Genomic DNA, 21,737 nt, shown 5'->3' with positions numbered 1-21,737 from the left:
TGAATATTTATTAGGCCAAATAGAAAAAAAGCTTCTTATGAATGTTTAGAGGGCAGCCGAGTTGGTTGTTTGTGTGATTTACCCATAACTCATCCATCTATTTGATGTCTACATTCTGCATATTTGCATTTAAAGGTGTGTCCTCCAATCCGGACTGAAAAATTAAATTTATCCAAATTTGTTGTCGAAATCAGATGAGAGTGGAGCACGTTCTCTATGATCCTCAGTTCAGGAAAACTAACCTTTGTCCATTACAGTCGGTACTGGTTAACAAAAATAAAATATATATGTAGGTTTGTCGTGTAAACCTCCCTCAAATAATCAAGTTCCAATAACCCCAGGTAACTTAAACATTGTATATCATGAGAGAATTTACACAATGAGTTGGCAAAATCAACATACGAATGCATATGTATGTATTATATATACACACACATATAAATACATATGATGTTGAGGATAAATTAAGATTGGTCCGCCCCTAATTACAAATGTTCTGGCATTACTTAATCATGGTAATTGAGAAATTGCACGGTGAAGTCGCTTGAAGGCTTTTTGATAGTCTAAGAAACCCATAAACCAGAAGTCAAAATCATCCACTGTAACGATCTCAATGTACTTTTGCGATGGCTTTTCCACATTCTCACTAATATTCACTCTCTTTATCTTTCTTAATGGAATCAACACCTGCTTGCAATAATATGCATTAACGTTACTATTATATATTTTTATACAAATAAACATTCAGATTAATTAAATTTGAATAAAATAAAGAGTTACCTTGTAATATTGGAGTGTAAGAGAATCTCCTTTAAGAGAAGAGAAAGATACGGAGGTATGACTGCAAAAAGCAAGCTTATGGGTGGAGATGAAGAGAAGGCCTGCAATGGGACCGGCTGTAGTTGATAAATAACATTCACAACAACTATCCTTCGTCAATCTTTCTCCTTCGCCAACATTAAAAGCCTCCTTGAACACTTTCTCCATTCCACCCACTCCCACGCTTCTCAACTTCTCTTTCACCGCCAGTCTCACTGCAAATTTTCATTACATACACACATCATCATATATATATATATATTTGTGACATATAATAATAATACTTTTATAAATCCTATATTGAACCTTCATTTATTATAAGATATTGCAAATTCAATTCCGGGTGTGTTATCATTTGAAACATATGTATCGAATTTATGTCTTTCTATTTAAAAAAGAAACTTACCATGTTTTTGAACCGCATGTATGATTTTGTCTGCTGACTTCCCTAATTTGTTTATTCGCTTCAGCACTGAATCTAATTTTTTCTCTGCATCAATATATGCGTATACAATGTTACACTTATAAAATGACCCATTGCTGCAAACTTCCAGAAAATTAAGGCTATGATCATGGAGGACCGATAGACACACACACACACACACACACACATGTATATATATATATATATATATACGTACTTACTTGTTTTGCAAGTTGCAGAACCTTGTGTAGAAAGATTTTGTTGGTTTGATGATTGAAGTAACAGTTGCTTTGGCTGCCTCTGCACTTGGTATGCCATTGACATCGTCCTAATTGGAATCATCATGCTAGCTGGGATATTTCCTCAACAGCTTATGTATAATTCCTCGTTTGGGATGGAAGATGAGTGAGGAAGAGGATGATATATATATGTGTGTGTGTGCGTGTGTGTGCGCTATGAGCTAGTGCATTTGAAGGAACAACTAACAAAATAAATAAAGTTGGTGTGAATCGGGACTTTAATTTATTCATTGTGCATCATGATGAATAAAGTCATAAAAAGCTATACATGTTGTTCACCAAAAGTTGAGTATGGCATGTCTTCTTTCTTTTCAGAGAAGCATATATATATATATATATATGGGTGCATATGTGCGAGTATATGTATATATATCTCGTGGAATGGGCATCCAAGTCTTTTTCCTCATACACCACTTCTAATAGAAGATTCAGGGTGGCAATGAGAGTTGATATATAGATGGTATTATTGAGGTTATATCATTTGATTTTGTTTGTCAGTTCATTCAATATTCAATGCATATACAGGTCACACAATAGGAAATTCAGAATCTGGTGATGACTATACATATACATATACATATATAATATACGTACTTTAGCAATTAATTTTATCAAATGGAATGATTGCCCTTTTGATCCGGGTAATATAATATACTGTTTTTAGCCAAAAAGGTGATTAATTTGTAACTTGATAACAAGACCAGATAAATATAACAGATCTCACTATTAATTCCATTAATGATAGATTATAAATTGAGTTATTTTTTATTTAATGTTTTATCTGTAATTATAAAAGGATTTTTCACGTTAGCATAGCCCACTAATAATTTTCTTAAACATATGACTTACGGGAATTAAATCCTGAATTGATAATATTAAAATATAACATTTTAACTTTGAATTAACCCTTATTTATGAAGTATATTAATTTGTCAACCCGACATTTATGACGGAAAGATTAATTAATAAAATGGGATTAATTTGGTGATGAATTAGTGTTGATTAATCGGGTGGACACAGTTAATTAAACTTTGTGAGGTGGCATTTGAGCTTTGTGATCTTAAAGCTACCATATCAAGAGAAAGAAAGAAAAAAGAAAGCTAAGTAGCTATCCCTTTCCAAAAGCAACAAAATCAACTAATCTCTCTCTCTCTACAATTGTGTGTATATATATATATATATATATATATATATATTATGATAAATGAATTAATCTTTTATAAACAATTACCTGATTTTACTATACCTAAGACTATATTAGAAATAATTTCTAAAATTTTATAAATTCATTTGCAAATATACACTTTCTTTATTTATGAATATTAGATTTTTGAAGATATAACATTTGATCTTATATTATATACAAATATGTAACTAGAACAATACATTAAGAGATGACAAAAACCAATGAACCAATTTAATTGATTTAGACCAAACAATTCAAGAGATTGATTCAGTTGAACCAACAAATCGGTTCCTCACTAATTCCATCTCAGTTCTTAAATCCTCACGAAAAGAACCAGTTACTCTTCCTCTTCATTCAGCTTCTATCGTGCTGGCTGCCAATCTAAACTTACTATCTCCCTTTCACCTCCACTCCAAACTCTTCATAGAGCAGTGGCTATGCGCTTCCTTCTATTTGGCTCTTCCTTCCCTTATTCACCCTCAGGTCAAAACTGCTCGACCACCACATAGGGTGCCATTGTATCATCATAGCAAACATCGAGACCTAAGTATTCCTCATTGTTTTAACTTTGAATTTTATTCTTTTTCCTAATGTTTCTAAAAGAAGTAAAAAATTATTAGATATTGTGTTGCATAGTCTTAATTGTAGGAAAACTAGAAATTCAAGGAAATGACCATGCTAATTGAATTGAGATTATATTATTAATAATATGTTTAAATTATATTAAAATGTAAGTGTTTAAAAGATTAAAATTGAAAATTGAAGGAAAACCTAAACCCTAATTGGCAATTGAGTTTTAATGTGTTTAAAATTATGTGTTTACAAGTATATAAAGGATATGTGCATGCATAATATGGCTCTAATTTTTGTTTATATAATTATGCTACATACACATTCTATGAGTATATTTATGACTCACAAATTTTTGCTTTACATAAAAAAATTGATTGTTTATGTTGCAATTTAATAATGTATATTGCTAACTATAGTTGTTAATTGTTTGTTGTAATTTAATCACGTAAATTGCTAACTATAGTTGGTAACAACATTATTGTCTTGCAATGTCAGGTATTGACTAGTTGATTAGTTGATTTTTTAAATATTAGATTATCCAATTATATGTAATTTATCTTTGAAGATTGAGCAAACAACTGAGGTAATGGAAGGACAACCGGGTGGACTCTTGATGACAAACAAAGTTCAAGTCATAAAAGGTGGCAACCACCAACATCCAAGGTCTATTATTTGAGAAGAGGAGAGGAGCTTAAGAAGGGATCACGAAGGACTGTCGAAGATGCATTCTCACTTAATATGTCAAGAAGCAACGGGAAGGCAACAAGAATGCCTTGTAGATAAATTCCAATTTGATGACAGAAACTTGAAGATAAAATAAATAAATAACATACATAAGAAAGAAAAAAATGAAGCATGAAAAAAAGAAGAAAAAAAGTAAAGTCTGGCAAGAGTTGTAGGCTGAGATGGCTTCTTTGAGGCCTAATCTCAAGAAGGGTGCCTTTTCTCAAGAAGAATAAAGGATCATCATCGATCTTCAGACCAAGCTCGACAACAATTGGGTTCGCATGGCTTCTATTAAGTTTTTTTTTTTCATTTTTTTTCATGCTTTAATTTTTTTTCTATTTTTATGCTTATCTCATCATACGAGAATTCCTCTGTAAGGCATTCCAGTTGCTTTCCTTGTGTTTCCTGATATAGTTAGAGATAATGGCATCCTCGGTAGTCGTCCATGATCCTTTCTTGAGTTCTCCTCCTTCAAGTTTGATGTTATTCTCTTGTAACCCTTTGTAGTTGCAAATATCGTAAGATATCTCTCTTTACTCATAACGCACTCTCTCTTATCAAGCTTATCTCATCAAGCTTTGAAGTTACTGTTGATATGGAGTTAGGATTGGTGTTAGGTGAAGAGAGAGTTTGCTATCACATAATAGTGATGAAAAGCTTCCTGTAACACAACATCTAATAAAACAAGCAGACATTTCATTCAAGTGTCAAGTCAAATTCAAGAATAGAAAGCCTAGTGCCACTAATTGCCCAACTGGGCCTTAAGCTGACTATTCTCTATAGTGGGAAATGACTCCTCCACTTCTCACTTTTAGGCTGATACCCTTATCTTTCTTATGGAAGGGCCTTCTCTAATACTCCTATATGTGAAAACTCATTATTTGAAGTGCTCGAACCCATAACAAAATTGAAGTATCTACTCAAAGGATAAATAGAGTTATACCAGCACCTTAAGCTATGAAAGGGGGAACAAGATGCCAGAAGTGAAGTGTTAAAAATTATATATCTTTGGGGACCAATATTTAATTCATTCTGTTACTCCATGCGTTGGTGCCAACCCTGACTATTGGCAGTGAAATCAATGTTGTCTAGAAATGTCACTTAAAGCCAGGCAGAAGGTCTCTCCTAGTCCTAAGAAAAATCCTTAACCATCTCAAATCTATCTCTCCATTTCTTCTATCTGAGCAAAAGACGAATTGAGATGGACAGTGAATTAAGAGAATAGGTTGAATACCAACCAATATCTATGAAAGTTAAAATAATTCCATCAATTCTTTGGGAATCCTCTTCCTCTTAATCCCTCTCCCCTTTTTCGAGCTATCTAGCTTCTCTAAATGCTATTCTAGATGTTAGTCCCTCTTAAAAACACTCATTCCTTTTATTAAGCGCTTTATACTCCTGGCTTGGTGGAGCTTTGAATCTCTTTTTCCAATCTATAAGTAGTCTGTTTATCCCATAGTGGATACTTCCATAGTCTATCCCTTTTTTTTTTATTCTCGTATGCACCTTCGTGTTTATTGGCCATTTTGGTATGTAGCTTACCAGTAGTTTATGAATTGTCCAATTGCTTCATTTTTTTAGTTATTCTCACTTTTTAATTCTTCTTTCCTTAGCTCTCTTTTTTTACTACGACTGATGAGCCCTCAAGTACTTCATTTTCTGAGAATATGTGTTGAATGAATCTATTTTTTTCGGTCTTGCATTTATCGGACGTTGATAAGTAAGTAAGAGACGCTGGTCACTCCCCCATCACCAGGTCCACAAGTATAAACATTAGGGGTTGATTAAGAGATTAACTAATCTATGATCCAATCGGGCTAGATCGATTCAATAGAAAGGAAAAGGTAAATAAATGGAATACTAGCCTTCGTTGGCTCACAAGAGGATTGAGGGTAAGCCAAGCAAGCCTGCCCCCTAAACCTCTTTTATAATAGGTTTACCTTGATCAGCCCATTCAATATGGGGATTATGTAGATCTAGATTTGACTCTAGCGCCATTATTAGTAGAAAGTCAACAAGCACCTGTAGTTGCTGATGTTTTCCATAAAGTGGGAAATTGAGAGCATCATAGCGAGCATCGATACCCCAAAAATGAGGGGAAGTCTCCACGAAGCAGCATACACCATTTTTAGATCAAGCCATGACTCACTTTATCCATAGAGTGAAAATAAGAAAGCAGTTGCAATCCATTTATCCCATAGATCCATGGGAAAAGTTAAGGTCTTTCCGGGAACATATCTTGGTCCGAAGAAGAGGGAATAACGATAGAGACCTCAAGAAAGTTAATTAGAGACTTTGAGACATGGAAAAAAATGTTTTTTTTTTTTTTTTTTTATCAATGAACTTAAAGGCCGAATACGACATTGGCATTTTTAAGAAGGTTGTACATGCTAATGCCGAATACAACATTAACAGAAGCCTGAGATAGTTTTTTATTTGCCCAAGTTATAAGAGGTTTCGTCTTAGTTACCTAACCGATTCTTAGAAAATATATTATATTACATTCCTTGATAATAATTAAAAGCATCACCCGTGTGCTATTATTTCAATTTCTCGAATGGTATGAGATTTAAATGATTGGAATAGAGAAATACATATTAAACGTACCTATAAATGTTCAATTATCAGAAATACAATTTTCAAAAAACTAGTTAACATATGATATTCAGATAAAAATACTATTCAATTTTTTGCCTTAAACCTTGGCACTGATCGAAATTAGAATCCCCTCATAAAGATCCAATCAAAAAGACGAGGGGGAAATGATTTTTGTGTTTTAGTAGTTTGGGGGATGGAAGCTGAATTGCCTTTCAGTTCTCGCTCAAAACAACCTTCGTTTTTTATACCTATTTTTAATGAATTGAAAAAAATTAAAAAATTAAAAAATGTATTTTTTAGGTTTAAAGGTTTTAAAAGAAATAGCAAAGTTTTTTCTAAACGCCTCAAAAAAAGAAAAAAAACAGGTCATTACAAACCTTCTATTTGTAAAAAGAATAATAAAAGAATTTTCAAAATTAAACTTAATTCTGTTAATTAGTTTGATAGAAATATTTGAATTGAGTGAAACGAAGAAGGATTCAAGAATTATTAGTTAGATGATTCATGAATTGTTTGTTCAAATTCGATCTATGAAGTGAAAAGTTATTCTCTGACAGAAAACAAAATAAAAGATTTAACTAATAGAGCAAACATATTTAGAAATAAAATAGAACAAATTATAAAAGAGAAAAAAAAATGGATTTATAACTCAAGTTCAAGAAATAAATATTAGTTCTAACAAATCAAGTTATCATGCTAAAATATTAGGATCATCAAAAAATATTTGACAAGTAGTAAAAAGAAAAAAATGCTCGATTAATTCGTAAATCATATTATTTTATTATATAGATATTCTCCTCCACACAATAACGAGTTTTTCTCCATTCTTATTATATATTATCATAATGCCCTTAATGTTGGGTTTTGAAAAAGACTTTTCATGTCATTTCTATTTAGATTCGATTTTGATCCCTCCATTGTTTCCTTTTCCTCCCGCACCTTTTCCTAGAAATGATAAAGAAGATGTTACACTCAAATTGTATTATTTAAGTGTTGTTTGTTTTTTATAAAAAACATTGCATTATTTAGGACCTGGAAGACTCTTGGATTGGGAAAAGCTAGAGAAGGGTTGTACTAACGCAGAGATTTTAGAGACTTGAAAGATTCATGTCAGCATCTTTTTTTGTAGGATTAGTAACTTCAAGAAATGAAGAACACCTTTTTTATGTTTGACACTACAGGCTCGGGCATCCTTCTTGCTCTAAAAAATAATTGGTTTAAATATAGTTAAATTAAAAAGTTGTATATTGTGGACTTCATGTCCTTTAACTAAAATGCATATATTGCCTTTTTGTGATAATAGTAGTAGAATAAGAAATTCTTTTGATTGGATACACTGTGATGTATGGGAACATTATTGTAAATCTTCACATGATGGAAATAAAATATTTTTTAATTATTGTGGATGATTACAATATATGTATATGGATATATATGATGAAGTTTAAGGCCGAAACAAGCCTTAACTTATAGCCATTTTGCACTTTTGTTGAAAGATAGTTTGACAGGAAGGTGAAAGTCATCAAAAGTGTTAATGGAAGGGAGTTCAAAATGGGTAAGCTCTAGGAAGATAATGGAATAGTGCACCAAAGGAGTTGTGTGGAAACTCCTTAATAGAATGGAAGAGTAAAACAAAAATATCAACAGATACTGAAATAGCAAGGGCATTAAAATTTTAAAGTGTGCTAGATGACAGATATTAGAGTGATGTTGTTCTACTGCAGTATATTCGATAAATAGAATCCCCTCAACTGTGATAGGCAATAAGACACCTTTTGAGCTCCTTTACAAGAAGAAGCCCAAGTATGATCATTTGAGAGTTTTTGGTTGTTTGAAATTTGCTACTACCTTGACAAATGATAGACTCAAGTTCGATGCTAGAGCTTGAAGATGTGACTAGAAGATTGCAATAACCAATGAGCCTAAGGCATTAGAGGAGAATCGAACATGGAAAGTTATGGACTTGTCACCCAGAAAGAGAGCCATCAACTGCAAGTGGGTCTACAAGAATAAATAGAAGATTGACACGTCAATTGAGAAACATAAATCTAGGTTGGTGGGCAAAGAATACACACACAAAAAAAGTTTTAATTACTATGAAACTTTCTCACCTGTAGCTAAGATTGCAACTGTTAGAATACTTCTTACTCTTGCAGCTATGAAGAAGTGACATCTACATTAGTTTGATGTAAATAATACATCATTGCATGGAGATCTAGAAGAAGAGGTGTACATGAAATTTTCATCTAGACACTTGAAGAGAAAAGAAGGAAAGGTTTGCAGACTTTTGAAAGTCTTTATAAAATAAAATAAGCTTTAAGACAGTGGTATTGCCAAGTTTTCATACTTCATTCTCAAACAAGGTTTTGCTAAGTCCAAGGCTGATTATAACTTCTTTTTGAAGAACTAAGGTAATAATTTTACAACCCTTCTTATTTATGTCCATGGCATTATAGTTGTTGGAAATGATAGAAGTGTTTTAAATGAGCTTAAAGATAAAATGAATAGTGAGTTTAAAATCAAGGATTTGGGTAACCTAAAGTATTTTTTTAGTATTGAAGTGACTAAATCAAAATAGAGAATACATATACGTCAAAGAAAAAATGTTCTTAATTGGTTGAAGGATACAAGAATTCTTGGAGGGAAAACTTCAACTTTACCACTGGTTCAGAACATAAAACTCTCCAAGAACCAAAGGGAGTTTATTTTAGACCCAAAGGTATACAGAAGGCTGATCGGGAGGCTTATATATCTAACATTGAAAAGATCAGATTTGGCATACTCAATCCAGGTATTATGCTAGTTCATGGAGGACCTTAAGGAAACACATTTGAAAGTAGCATATAAGCGACCCCAAGACAAGGATTATTTTATTCCAACACATCTGACTTGAGATTGGAAACATATTCATATAGATACTGGGATGGTTGCTCGGATACCAGAAAATTTGTAACTGGGTATTTCATTCTACTAGGGAATTCTTTAATATCTTAAAAAAAAATAGCATACCATATTAAGATCATCAACAGAGGCAAAGTATAAAATAATGGTCGATGTTTGCTATGAACTCATTTAGATTAGGTATTTGCTGGAAAATTTGAATATCAAGCATGAAGAAGTAACATAGCTTTATTATGATAATAGAGAAGCCATTCATATAGCAGCAAATTCAGTCTTTTATGGAAAAACGAAGCACATCAAGCTTGATTGCCATCTGATTAGAGAAAAGAGTTAAAAGGGAAGCATTGTGATTAAATACATTGCTAGCAGAGGACAACTTGCTAACATTTTCACCAAAACATTATCTAGTCGGTTGCTTAAAGAACACATGGTCAAGATGAGAGGAGAAAATATCTACTCTCTATCTTGAGGGGGGTGTTATTGGATTGGTTTATCCCAATGGGTCGAGGGCCTAGCCTACATTTGTCTGTGTCCCAAAATGTGGTGTTTCGTTAAATGCATGCGCATTATGCTACTATGTTTCACAGGTGTACATGAGCCCATCCAACTGGGTATAAAAGGATTGCTTTAGCGGAAGCTGACCACAATTTTTCGAAGCAATTTCTATAAAACCCTAATAGAGTTTCTCTCAACGACACTCGTCGGATATCGTCTCTCCAAGGGATTTAAGGTATTTCCTGCTTACTTCATCAATTTTTTAGATATTTGCTAGAAAGAAGTTTAATTAGTGAAAGTTTGCATTTTGTTACAAATTCATTTGAAAAGTGCTTCATGTCAAAAGCTTGTTTTATATATATTTTTAATTTTTAATTTTTTTTGAAATACTAAAAATAAAAAACTTAAGATAATCTTTATAACGAAAACCATGAAAGTTTTATTACATTCACTAGTAAAAAAATGTTAGGAAAGGTGAAACAATATTGTTGCTTTAGTAAATTAGTTTGGTAGTGTTGTTTATAGTAGCATGATCATTACTACTAAAGCATTCATGATGGAGAGAGAGAGAGTATTATTATTAAATGATAAATATGTCTTATGGTAACAATTATTGATTTTAAGTAAGAATAGGCTTATGTAGCAACTGAATAATAACAACAGGAAATATCATCATAGAATAAAATAAAATAAAATAAATAAAACAGGGAAGCAATTATTTTTTTATATAGCAAATGGGTCAAAACATTTATAGAAATTATATTTTTTATTAAATAAAAGTCCTTATTTATGCAGAGAATTGTAGAATGAGACCTTAAATCGTTAGATATGGTCAACAAAAAAAAAAGGATCATTGGATTCTTGGAATAAAAGTTATGTTATGCAATGGATTAAGAATAAATGATGCTATAAGTATAGATAATCTGTTTGACGTAAGGATTTCATTTGAGATAAAAATCTATTTGAAATAAAGCTTCGAACAGAGAGGTGGCAGAATGCATATAGAACACTGACATGCATGCGGTTTAGGATTGCTTTAAATTTTGTGTTTAAAATTTATTTTTGGTTAGAATTCAAATTATATTTTTGAGTAGTACTCTAATTTAATTTTGTATAAATACCACTTAAAATCAATCAATAAAAAAAGTTCTTTCCTCTCAAAATTCCTGGAGTTTAAGAGAAACCAGAAAACAGAGGAGCACGCATACACCCACTCTGTTTTCTTGACCTCTCTCTCTTTAAATTCTCTCTCTAAAATTACAACAAAAATTGTGTTCGGTTTGATTTAAAATCTACAAGTGGTATTAGAGTTATATGATCTTAAGGGATCTGTGAGAAGAAATTAACAAAACAAAATACAGAATGGCAACAAACCCGACTATCACACTAAATCCTCCTCTATTTACAGGAGAAAATTATAATGTATGGGCGATAAAGATGGAGACGTACCTGCGAGCCCACAGCCTATGGAAGGTCGTGGAAGACGATGCAGAATCAGCATCATTAAAAGATGATGCAATAATAAACCAACTAAAGAGGTATCAAGAAGACGTCTCTAAAAAACCTCGGACTCTGTTTTGTTTGCATGCAGCAATATCAGATTCGGTATTCTCTAGAATAATGAACTTGAGAAACCCAAAGCAAGTATGGGACAAGTTGAAGGAGGAGTTTGAAGGTGATGAAAGAATCAAGATGGTGAAAGTTCTGAATCTAAGAAAGCAATTTGAAACACTGAAGATGGCAGAGGCAGAAACCGAAAAGGAGTATGCCTCAAAACTACTTGATACAGTAAACAAGATCAGATTACTCGAAGAAGACTTCAAAGACAAAAGAGTAGTTGAAAAAATGTTGGTGAGTCTCCCTGCCAGATTCGAGGTCAAAATATCAGTGATTGAAGAAACGTGCAATCCCAAAACTCCCTCAGTTGCAGAACTATTGGGCAAGCTTCAAACATTGGAACACATGACAGCCTTGAGAGAAGCAAACTCCACCGAAGGAGCACTAGTAGCTATACAAAACAGAAACAAGAATCAAGACAGAGGAAGAGGAGGAAGAAGAAATCAAGATGATCAAGTCACACGATCAACACAAAATTCAAACAAGCACAACAATAAGCGGTAAAAGGAATTACCAAACAACAGAATATGTGCTCGCAATAACCACTTAGAACAAGACTGCTGGTATAAAGGGAAGAACCCGATCAAGTGTAATTATTGCAAGAAGGGCGGACACGTCGAAAAAGTGTGTCGATAGAAGAAAAAATATGAAGAGAACAAAGTTGTTTCTTCTACTCAAAATCACTCTCAACAAGAAGTAAATTATACCGAAGAAATCGAAAGAGAAGAGCAGATGTTTATGGCACTCAGTGAGTAATCAGAGGAAGCTGACACTCACTGGATAATTGACAGTAGTTGTACAGGCCACATGTGCAGAAACGAAAGAATGTTTTCTGATCTTAATAAGGATACAAAACTCAACATAACTCTAGGTGATGGAAATGAATTAAGAGCAGAAGGAAAAGGAAACATCGCAGTAACCACAAACCAAAGAAAAAGGATCATACCTGACATCCTGTATATGTCTGACCTGAGGTAAAATCTGTTAAGTGTAAGCCAAATAATTAGAAGGGGATACACCGTGGTCTTCAAGGAAAATTCATGTTCCATAAAAGACTCACATGGGTATGAAATTGCAAACATTCCAATGATCAACAGAAGCTTCACTTTGAAGTTGCAAGGAGTGAAGAAAAACTAAGGTGCGCTGCTCAAAACGATACCATTATATGGCATCGAAGATTTGGACATGTGCATCTTGAAGCCCTCAAGAAGATGAACTCATTAAAATTGAGTCCATATCTCCTTGAAATCATAGGAGAAAACTGGATCTGCCAAATCTACTAACTTGGGAAGATGCACAAACAACTATTCCCTTCAAAGTCTTCCTGGAGAGCAAGTACCAAGCTTGAATTGATCCACACAGACATCTATGGTCCTATGAGCACAGAGTCACCAAGCAGCAATAGGTATTTCATCTTGTTTATTGATGATCACTCCAGAATGACATAGATCTATTTCCTAAAAACAAAGAATAAAGCTCTGTAAAAATTCAAGGAGTTCAAAGTTGAAACAGAAGTAGAAAGTGGAATGAAGCTGAAGTGTTTGAGATCAGATAATGGTCTGGAGTTCACTTTAACAGAGTTCAAGGATTTCTGTATTAAAGAAGGCATAAAACGACAGCTTACAGCCCCTACTCTCCACAACAAAATGGAGTATCAGAAAGAAAGAACAGAACTGTGGTTGATATGGCAAAAAGCTTATTCAAGGATAAAATGCTGCCTCTGCAATTTTGGTGTGAAGCCATGAACACCTCTGTATACCTGTTGAACTGACTTCCCTCTCGGGCTGTTGAGGGAAAGACCTCATATGAATGCTGAAGTGAAAGGAAGCCTGCTACAAGGCATCTACGGGTGTTTGGTTTCATCTGCTACTGTTATGTAGCAGAAGAGAAAAGGAAGAAGCTAGATGACAAAGTAGAAATTTGTATCTTTTTGGGTTATAGTATAAAAACAAAAGGATACAGGCTCTTCAATCCTAAGACCAAAAAGGTTATGATAAGAAGGGATATGGTAATTGATGAAACATCTCACTGGGATTGGAAAGTTAAAAAGATAATCTTTGATGATATAAGTTGTACTTCAAAGCAAGCTCAAGAAGAAAATGAAGAAATGAGTAATCAAGAGTCACAAAAATCACCAAATAAAAGGACAAGAAGCTTATCTGACATCTATGCTCAATGCAACATTTTCGTTGCAGAGCCAACAACTTTTGAAGAAGCTACTCAACATGAGATTTGGAGAAAAGCAATGGAAGAAGAATTGAACATGATTAAGAAAAATGCCACTTGGTCTCTAGTTCCCAAACTAAAAAGTAAAAATGCAATCAGAGTTAAATGGGTCTTCCAGCTCAAAATGAACCCAGACGGCTCAATCAATAAGTACAAAGCACGCCTAGTAATGAAAGGTTATGCTCAATTGCCGAGAGTGGATTTTGGGGAGACATTTACCCCAATAGCAGGACATGAAACGATAAGGTTTCTGCTTGCTGTGGCAGCATAAAGAGGTTGGCATATCTTCTACCTTGATGTAAAATTTGCTTTTTAAAATGGTGAATTGAAAGAGAACATATTTGTCCAGCAACCGATAGGATTTGAAGTAGAAAAGAAGGTTGATCATGTGTATAAATTACACAAAGCACTGTATGGTTTGAAGCAAGCTCCCAGAGCATGGTATGGCAAAATTGATGCATACTTGCTCCACTGTGGGTTTAAAAGAAGTAAGAACGAAGCAACCCTATATGTCAAACACTTAAAGGATGGAAAAATTGTCATCATAACTGTATGTTGATGATATTCTCATCACTAGAAATGATGAACAAAGAATAGAGGAACTCAAAACACAATTAGAGCAGGAATTTGATATGTTAAATCTTGGGAGAGCGACCTATTTTCTAGGAATGGAGATCATTCAATCTAAGAAAAGGATCTTTATATCACAAAAAAAGTATGCGAGGGAATTACTTAAAAAATTCAAGCTTAAAAATTACAAAGCTGTTTCTATCCCTCTCATACCACATATTAAACTGTCAAAAGCTGAAGAAAAAGAAATGGTGAATGAGAAAGAGTTTAAGAGTATAATTGGCAGCTTACTCTACCTAACTGCCACTCGACCAGATCTTACTTATGCAACCAGCTTGTTATCTCGGTTTATGAATTCACCAAGACAATCACACATGGCAGTAGTTAAGCATATCTTAAGATATGTAAGAGGAACCACTGATCTAGGAATCCATTTTCAAGCTTACACAGAAGGAGAACTTTTAGGATACAGGGACAGTAATTGGGCAGGAAGTGTGGAGGATGCTAAAAGTACATCGGGGTATATTTTTTCACTTGGTTCCTGTGTGTTTTCATGGTCATCAAAGAAGTAAGAAATTGTTGCATAGTCATTCGCCGAAGCTGAATACATAGCAGCAGCAGGAGCTGTAAATCAAGCTCAATGGTTAAGAAAAATACTAGATGATTTACAGATGCTTTCCACTGAACCTACAGTCCTCTACATCGACAATAAATCAACAATAGTCATTGCTAAGAATCCGGTGTTGCATGGAAAGACTAAGCATATAAAGGTTAAGTTCTATGCTATAAGGGAAGCAGAAAAGGAGAAAGAAGTAAGCCTAGTATACTGTGCAACAGAAGATCAAGTAACAGACATCTTTACCAAGTCTTTGCTGAAAGGTAAATTTTAAGAACTAAGGAAAATATTGGGAATAAATTAAATCCTTAAGGAGGAGTGTTCGACGTAAGGATTTCATTTGAAATAGAAATCTATTTGAAATAAAGCTCCGAATAGAGAGGTGGCAGAATGCATATAGAACAACGACATGCATGCGGTTTAGGATTACTTTAAATTTTGTGTTTAAAGTTTGTTTTTGGTTAGAATTCGAATTATATTTTTGAGTAGAACTTTAATTTAATTTTGTGTATAAATACCACTTAAAATCAATCAATAAAAAAAAGTTCTTTCCTCTCAAAATTCTTGGAGTTTAAGAGAAACCAGAAAGCAGAGGAGCACGCATACGCACACTCTGTTTTCTTGCTCTCTCTCTCTCTAAATTCTCTCTCTAAAATTACAGCAAAAATTGTGATCGGTTTGATTTAAAATCTACATAATCATGTTTAGTTCAATCTAGAACATTGTATATCATGAGAGAATTTACAGATAATGATGTTGAGCATTATTTAAAATTGATCCTTCCCTAATTACAAGTTCTGGTATTAATTAATTATGATAATTGAGAAATTGCATGGTGAAGCCGCTTGAAGGCTTTTTGATAGTCTAAGAAACCCATAAACCAGAAGTCAAAATCATCCACTGTGACGATCTCAATATACTTATGTGATGGCTTTTCCACATTCTTACTCACATTCACTCTCTTTATCTTTCTTAATGGAATCAACACCTGCATGCAATGTTATGCATTAACGTTAATATTATATATATTTATATATATAAACATTCAGATTAATTAAATATAAATTAAATAGTTACCTTGTAATATTGGAGTGTAAGAGAATCTCCTTTAGGAGAACAGAAAGATATGGAGGTATGACTGCAAAAAGCAAGCTTCTGGGTGGAGATGAAGAGAAGGCCTGCAATGGGACCAGCTGTAGTTGATAAATAACATTCACAACAACTATCCTTAATCAATCTTTCTACTTCTCCAACACTAAAAACCTTCTTGAACACTTTCTCCATTCCACCCATTCCCACGCTTCTCAACTTCTCTTTCACCGCCACTCTCACTGCAATTTTCATTACGTACACACATACATCAGCATATATGTACATATATATATGTTTGACCATCCCTTCCTGTATAAGAGGTTGTAAATTAGATCCGGATTCTGTTTCCGTGTATTATTATTTGAAACTTATGTATCAATTTATGTCTTTATACTTAAAAAAGAAACTTACCGTGTTCTTGAAATGCATGTAGGATTTTGTCTGCTGACATCCCTAATTTGTTCACTCGCTTCAGCACTGAATCTAATTTTTTCTCTGCATCAATATATATACATATACAATGTTACAACTTATAAAATGACCCATTGCTGCAAACTTCCAGAAAATTAAGGCTACGATCATGGAGGAGCGATAGACACACACACACACATATACATGTACGTACTTGTTTTACAAGTTGGAGAACCTTATGTAGAATGATTTTGTTGGTTTGATGGTTGAAGTAATAGTTGCTTTGGCTGCCTCTGCACTTTGTATGCCATTGACATCGTCCTAATTGGAATCATCATGCTAGCTGAGATATTTCCTCAACAGCTTATGTATAATTCCTTGTTTGGGATGGAAGATTAGCGAGGAAGAGGATGATATATATATGTGTGTGTGTGTGTGTGTGTGTGTATGCTATGAGCTAGTGCTTTTAAAGGAACAACTAACAAAATAAATAAAGTTGGTGTGAATCGGGACTTCAATTTATTCATTGTGCATCATGATGAATAAAGTCATAAAAAGCTATACATGTTGCTCACCAAAAGTTGAGTATGGCATGTCTTTTTTCTTTTCAGAGAAGCATGTATGTGTGTGTGTGTGTGTGTATTTATATATTACATGGAATGGGTATCAATGAGAGTTGATATATATGGTATTATTGAGGTTACATCATTTGATTTTGTTTGTCATAACATTCAATATTCAATGCACATACAGGTCACATAATAAGAAAATCACAATCTGATGATGACTATATATATGTATGTACTTTAGCAATTAATTTATCAAATGGAATGATTGCCCTTTTGTCCTGGGCAACTGAGTGTACTGTTTTTAGCCTAAAGGGTGATCAATTTGCAACTTGGTTCTATGACAAACAAAACCAGACACATATAACAGGTCTCACCATTAATTTCCACAATTATATTTAATATGCTAGATCAATAAGTCCAGTTATTTCTTAATTTCGCCTCCATCTACAACTATGTTGATTTTTAACACAGTCATTAGTTATTGATAATTTTAAATTGAAAAGATTTGTTAATATGAGCTAATTACAATTGAAATTAAAGAATCTATAGAGATTCAATAAAATGCTGAGCCAAAATGATTCTAACACAAACATTTATATATTGCTCAGATTTCATTATATTTCTTTTAGGGTTATAAAAACGATATCTCAATTTTTATATGAACTATAAAAATTATCACTCTGAATTGTAAAATAAATTAATTATTCACATTAACACAGTCCGTCAATAATTTTCTTAAGACAATCATTTAATGAAAATTAAACCTGAGTCGATAAAATTAAAATATAACAATTTAATTTTAAATTAACCTTTATATATGAGTTCTATTAGTTTTTTATTAGATAATAGCAATGTCTTTGGATTTGTCGATATCTCTCCAAATTCTTAGAATCTTACCGTCGTAAAATAGTATATATAAAAATTATACATTTTAAATTTTTAAGTATTTAGTATTTGACTATCTTGAAATAGTATATAAGAGAATTATAGCGCGAAAACAATCCCTAAAACTAAGAAGAATATAAGAGTGTACTAATTGAAAATTATGAAGACTATCGAAAATCTTGATTCTGTTTAATTTCATTCCTCGTCTACCTGTATGATAAAATAGGATTAATTTGGTGATGAATTAGATGGTGGATAAAGATTTTGTTGTCTCTTGGTCGACGGTGGAGGCAATGTAATTGAACTTTATGAGGTGGCATCTGAGCTTTGCGATGCCAGGTCTTTTTTAATGCCACCATATTAAGAAAAAAAAAGCCAAGAAGCTACCTGTTTTCAAAAGCAACTAAGACTATATCAGAAACTATTTCTAAAATTTTATGAATTCATTTGCAAAGACACACTTTCTTTAATTACGAATACATCAAGGGAATGCAAGAACCAGCTGAACTTATTTAATTTATTTAAACCAAACTGTTAGAGGGACCAGTTCAATTGAACCAACAAATAAGTTCCATCATTAATTTCATTTTGATTTTTTAATTATATATTATCTTCTAGTGGATGATATTGTGCTGCATAATATTAGTTGTAGAAAAACTAGAAATTGAAGGAAATGACTACGCTAATTAACTTGAGATTATTTTATTAATTAATTGTGTAGGTGCCTTCGATAATCAGGATTCGTAAAGTGGAGTTTACTCAGCATTGTCGACTTATTAGTTTGAATTAAGGTGATATCTATGATGAGTTGACGGAATGATGATTGTTGAGGGAGTCAAGTGAGAATGACCTTGTTGACTTGAATTCATCTGAAAAATATGTTCATATATTTTTTAATTTTTATTTTTGAGACATTAAAATAAGAAACTTAAGATCTATCTTTATAATGTATTAGAAGTTTTGTGTTCATTAGTGAAAAAAATGTTAGTAAGGGAGAAACAATGTTGTTACTTTTATAAAATTAGTTTGGAAATTTGGTTGGTAATAGTATTGATCATTACTAAAGAATTCATTGATGGAGCGAGAGCATTATTATCAAATGATAAATATGTCTCATGCCAACAATTATGTCACTATGGAATAAAATAAAATAAAGAATATATAGAAGCAATTATTTATTTATATAGCAAATCGGTCAAAGCATTTATAGGAATCATATTTTTTCATTACAAGCCATTATTTGTGCAGGGAATTATAGAATGAGATCTTAAATAATAAAATATTGTCAACAACAACAAAAGAAAATATATATATATATATAGAAAAACAAAATATTTAGATTATCATAATCTAGCATCTTTAAATTCTTAGAATATAAATTATGTTGTGTATTGGATTAAAAATAAGTGATGCTACAAGTATAGATAATCATGTGTATTTCAATCTAGTACTTACATACCGAAAGGATACAAGTTTAATGATGCTTTATAAACTACTTCTTGTAAGTCTTGACCTGGAATAAGAAAAATTTTACATACAAAGATTATGTTGATGCATTTTAGATTGGATAAATTTGTTAGTGAAAATAAATGATGCTGTGTGAGTTTTTACAGAAAAAGAACCAGAGTTCATATTATTTCATAAGAACATATATGGCAATGCAAGAAATTTTTTGATTCAAAAGATTTCTATAGTATTTAAACTTCACAAATGATAGCAAGAGTCATAAGATTACTCTTCGCAATGAAGCATAATTAATCTTCAAATAATTCTTCGGATATTTCTATAATCATTATAAAAATTATCATGTAAATAAATAATTTGCGGCATATTCTTACAATATAAGAGGTCGTAGATGCAACATGTGTATTGATAAATATGTAAGAAAAATTTAAACTTTTATGAGATGAGAGTGTACTTTATTGCAACTCATAGATTGAGAATCTGCATATGATATTTTCTTATCTTCTTCAACTTTCTGACGAGTTAAAGTGAAAAAATATATTATTCATAGGCATATATAATACAAAATGAGTTTAGAAATATGTCTAGTACATTACTTAAACAAACAAACTCCTTCCATTTCTAAATGATATACAAAGATGTTGTAGTTTTAAATAAAAAAGCTTAAATAAAGTTTGAGCTTAAACTTTTGCCTTAATAACAAATTAAATTAAGGTCCTCCTAGTAGTTATAATATGTGAATTCTAATAGTGCTAGATGTCTCAATTATATACTTTGTTATTTAGTGTCAAACTTGGGTTTATAATATATGTTTCTGAACCAAATGTATTATTCATAGGAATTTTTTTTTTTAAAAAAAGCATACTCTTCTAATAACAAGAGAAAAATCTATTGGACATACTTTATTATAATGTATTAAATAAATTAATTATAAAAGAGAACTAAGTGAGTGCATCTCTACTTTATTTGTGTAAGACCATTAAGAATATAAAGATTGCAATAGTTATCTTTATAAACTTGATAGTTTTTAAAATTTTAGCTCAGTTGTTGTTATTTTAGCATGCTACTGAAGATCATGTACAATTAGCTTTTACAATACATATATAGGAAATGATTAAGTTGCTAATTAAGAAAATTCTAAGAGAAATGAAGACTTTTTCATATATCGTTGAGGTTGACTATTTATATTATACTAATGGTTCATATCTTAATTTTTCATACATGATAAAAGCTCAAAAAGTTAAACATATTTTAAAAGGTATGTAAATACTTTAAGAAACATAAATATCAAAGAACGAAGTCCAGAAATTAAATAGTTTTGAACTACTAGTTAATCCTAAGATGTTAACAATGTGTAAAGATCTGAGTGCAAATATATAAGAACATAATAAGAATTACAAGATTTATAGGAGTTCACAAAGAGAACTATGGTAATATCTGCAGGAAATTTAAACCCAATGGATCTTTAATCCTCCGAGCTCTTAGTTAACCAACCACATCCTCTTCAATCTTTATTCAATATATTTAAGGATTTCTTTTACAACCCTTTGGGTTTATATTGAAGATTGACTATTTATTTACTTATTCACATATCTTTTTTATATATAAATGATCTATTTTCACATATGTAGGAATCAATTAATGAATGAAATATTTTAAATATATTTTTACTATCTTCCTCAAATTTCTCTCTTTCTCTCTCTCTCAATATCCATCTTTTCTCTCTGAATTCTATCTATTTCTCTTGATATTTTTACTTTATCTTTCTCAAATCCTTTTATTTCTCCTTTAACTCTCTCTCTATTTCTCTCAAACTTGAATACATACTTTTTTAAATTAAAATCATGTACCTGGGTCTTGACACAATGAAAACCCATTGCTTGTTGGTCACATTATCTACCTTTTATATAAAATAGATATGCTAAAATTACTTTAAAAGAATTAACATATTTGTACAAATGTACAGTTAAATATTCAATATTTTGATGTTTGAGACTATGTGGGAAGGTGTTGAGGGATGCCTATAACTTCAATCTATGTGATGTTTCATTGTTAGTGTCTTTTTGTTTTTAGGCTATTATGTTTTTGTAGTTTTTTCTTCAATTCCAATACTTTTCTTTAGGCAAAAAAGTAGAAACATAACCATCATACATGGGATAATCCATCCTGTATAAAAAGAGGAACAAAGAAATCAAGAAGTTCCCTAATTACATAATTCTCAATAGGAATCAAAAGTGTAATGTCAGCTAACGAATGGGTAACCAAA

General features: G+C 32.0%; 2 protein-coding genes and 1 long non-coding RNA gene across 4 annotated transcripts; 1 reads left to right on the top strand and 2 right to left on the bottom strand.

Moving 5' to 3' along the window:
- Window positions 1–326: 326 nt before the first annotated feature.
- On the bottom strand, window positions 327–1,852 carry LOC110813898 (GEM-like protein 4). 2 transcript variants are annotated; one of them, XM_022041175.2, is made up of 4 exons: window positions 1,465–1,847; window positions 1,226–1,309; window positions 781–1,034; window positions 327–687 (listed from the first exon to the last, which is right to left on the bottom strand). In XM_022041175.2, the coding sequence occupies exons 1-4, from the start codon at window positions 1,586–1,588 to the stop codon at window positions 511–513; spliced, it is 639 nt and encodes a 212-aa protein (XP_021896867.2). In that variant the 5' UTR covers window positions 1,589–1,847; the 3' UTR covers window positions 327–510. The 2 variants fall into 2 exon arrangements, with proteins under 2 accessions (XP_021896867.2, XP_021896868.2); XM_022041176.2 differs by lacking the exon at window positions 1,226–1,309 and having other exon boundaries at window positions 1,465–1,852.
- A 6,841-nt stretch (window positions 1,853–8,693) lies between these two features.
- On the top strand, window positions 8,694–17,075 carry LOC148253332 (uncharacterized). Its single transcript, XR_015821724.1, has 2 exons — window positions 8,694–10,256; window positions 16,705–17,075. It is a non-coding gene; the product is annotated as an uncharacterized LOC148253332 (long non-coding RNA).
- Window positions 10,265–16,631, bottom strand: LOC110813858 (GEM-like protein 4). The gene is made up of 3 exons (XM_022041116.2): window positions 16,554–16,631; window positions 16,128–16,381; window positions 10,265–16,038 (listed from the first exon to the last, which is right to left on the bottom strand). Exons 1-3 carry the CDS (start codon window positions 16,591–16,593, stop codon window positions 15,862–15,864), a joined length of 471 nt encoding a protein of 156 aa, XP_021896808.1. The 5' UTR covers window positions 16,594–16,631; the 3' UTR covers window positions 10,265–15,861.
- Window positions 17,076–21,737: the final 4,662 nt, after the last annotated feature.

Source organism: Carica papaya, chromosome 6 (genome assembly GCF_054855325.1).
Source record: "Carica papaya isolate Zhongbai chromosome 6, ASM5485532v1, whole genome shotgun sequence".
NCBI lineage: Eukaryota > Viridiplantae > Streptophyta > Magnoliopsida > Brassicales > Caricaceae > Carica > Carica papaya.
Note: the sequence above shows the minus strand (reverse complement) of the source record. Positions and strands in the feature narration are given on the sequence as shown.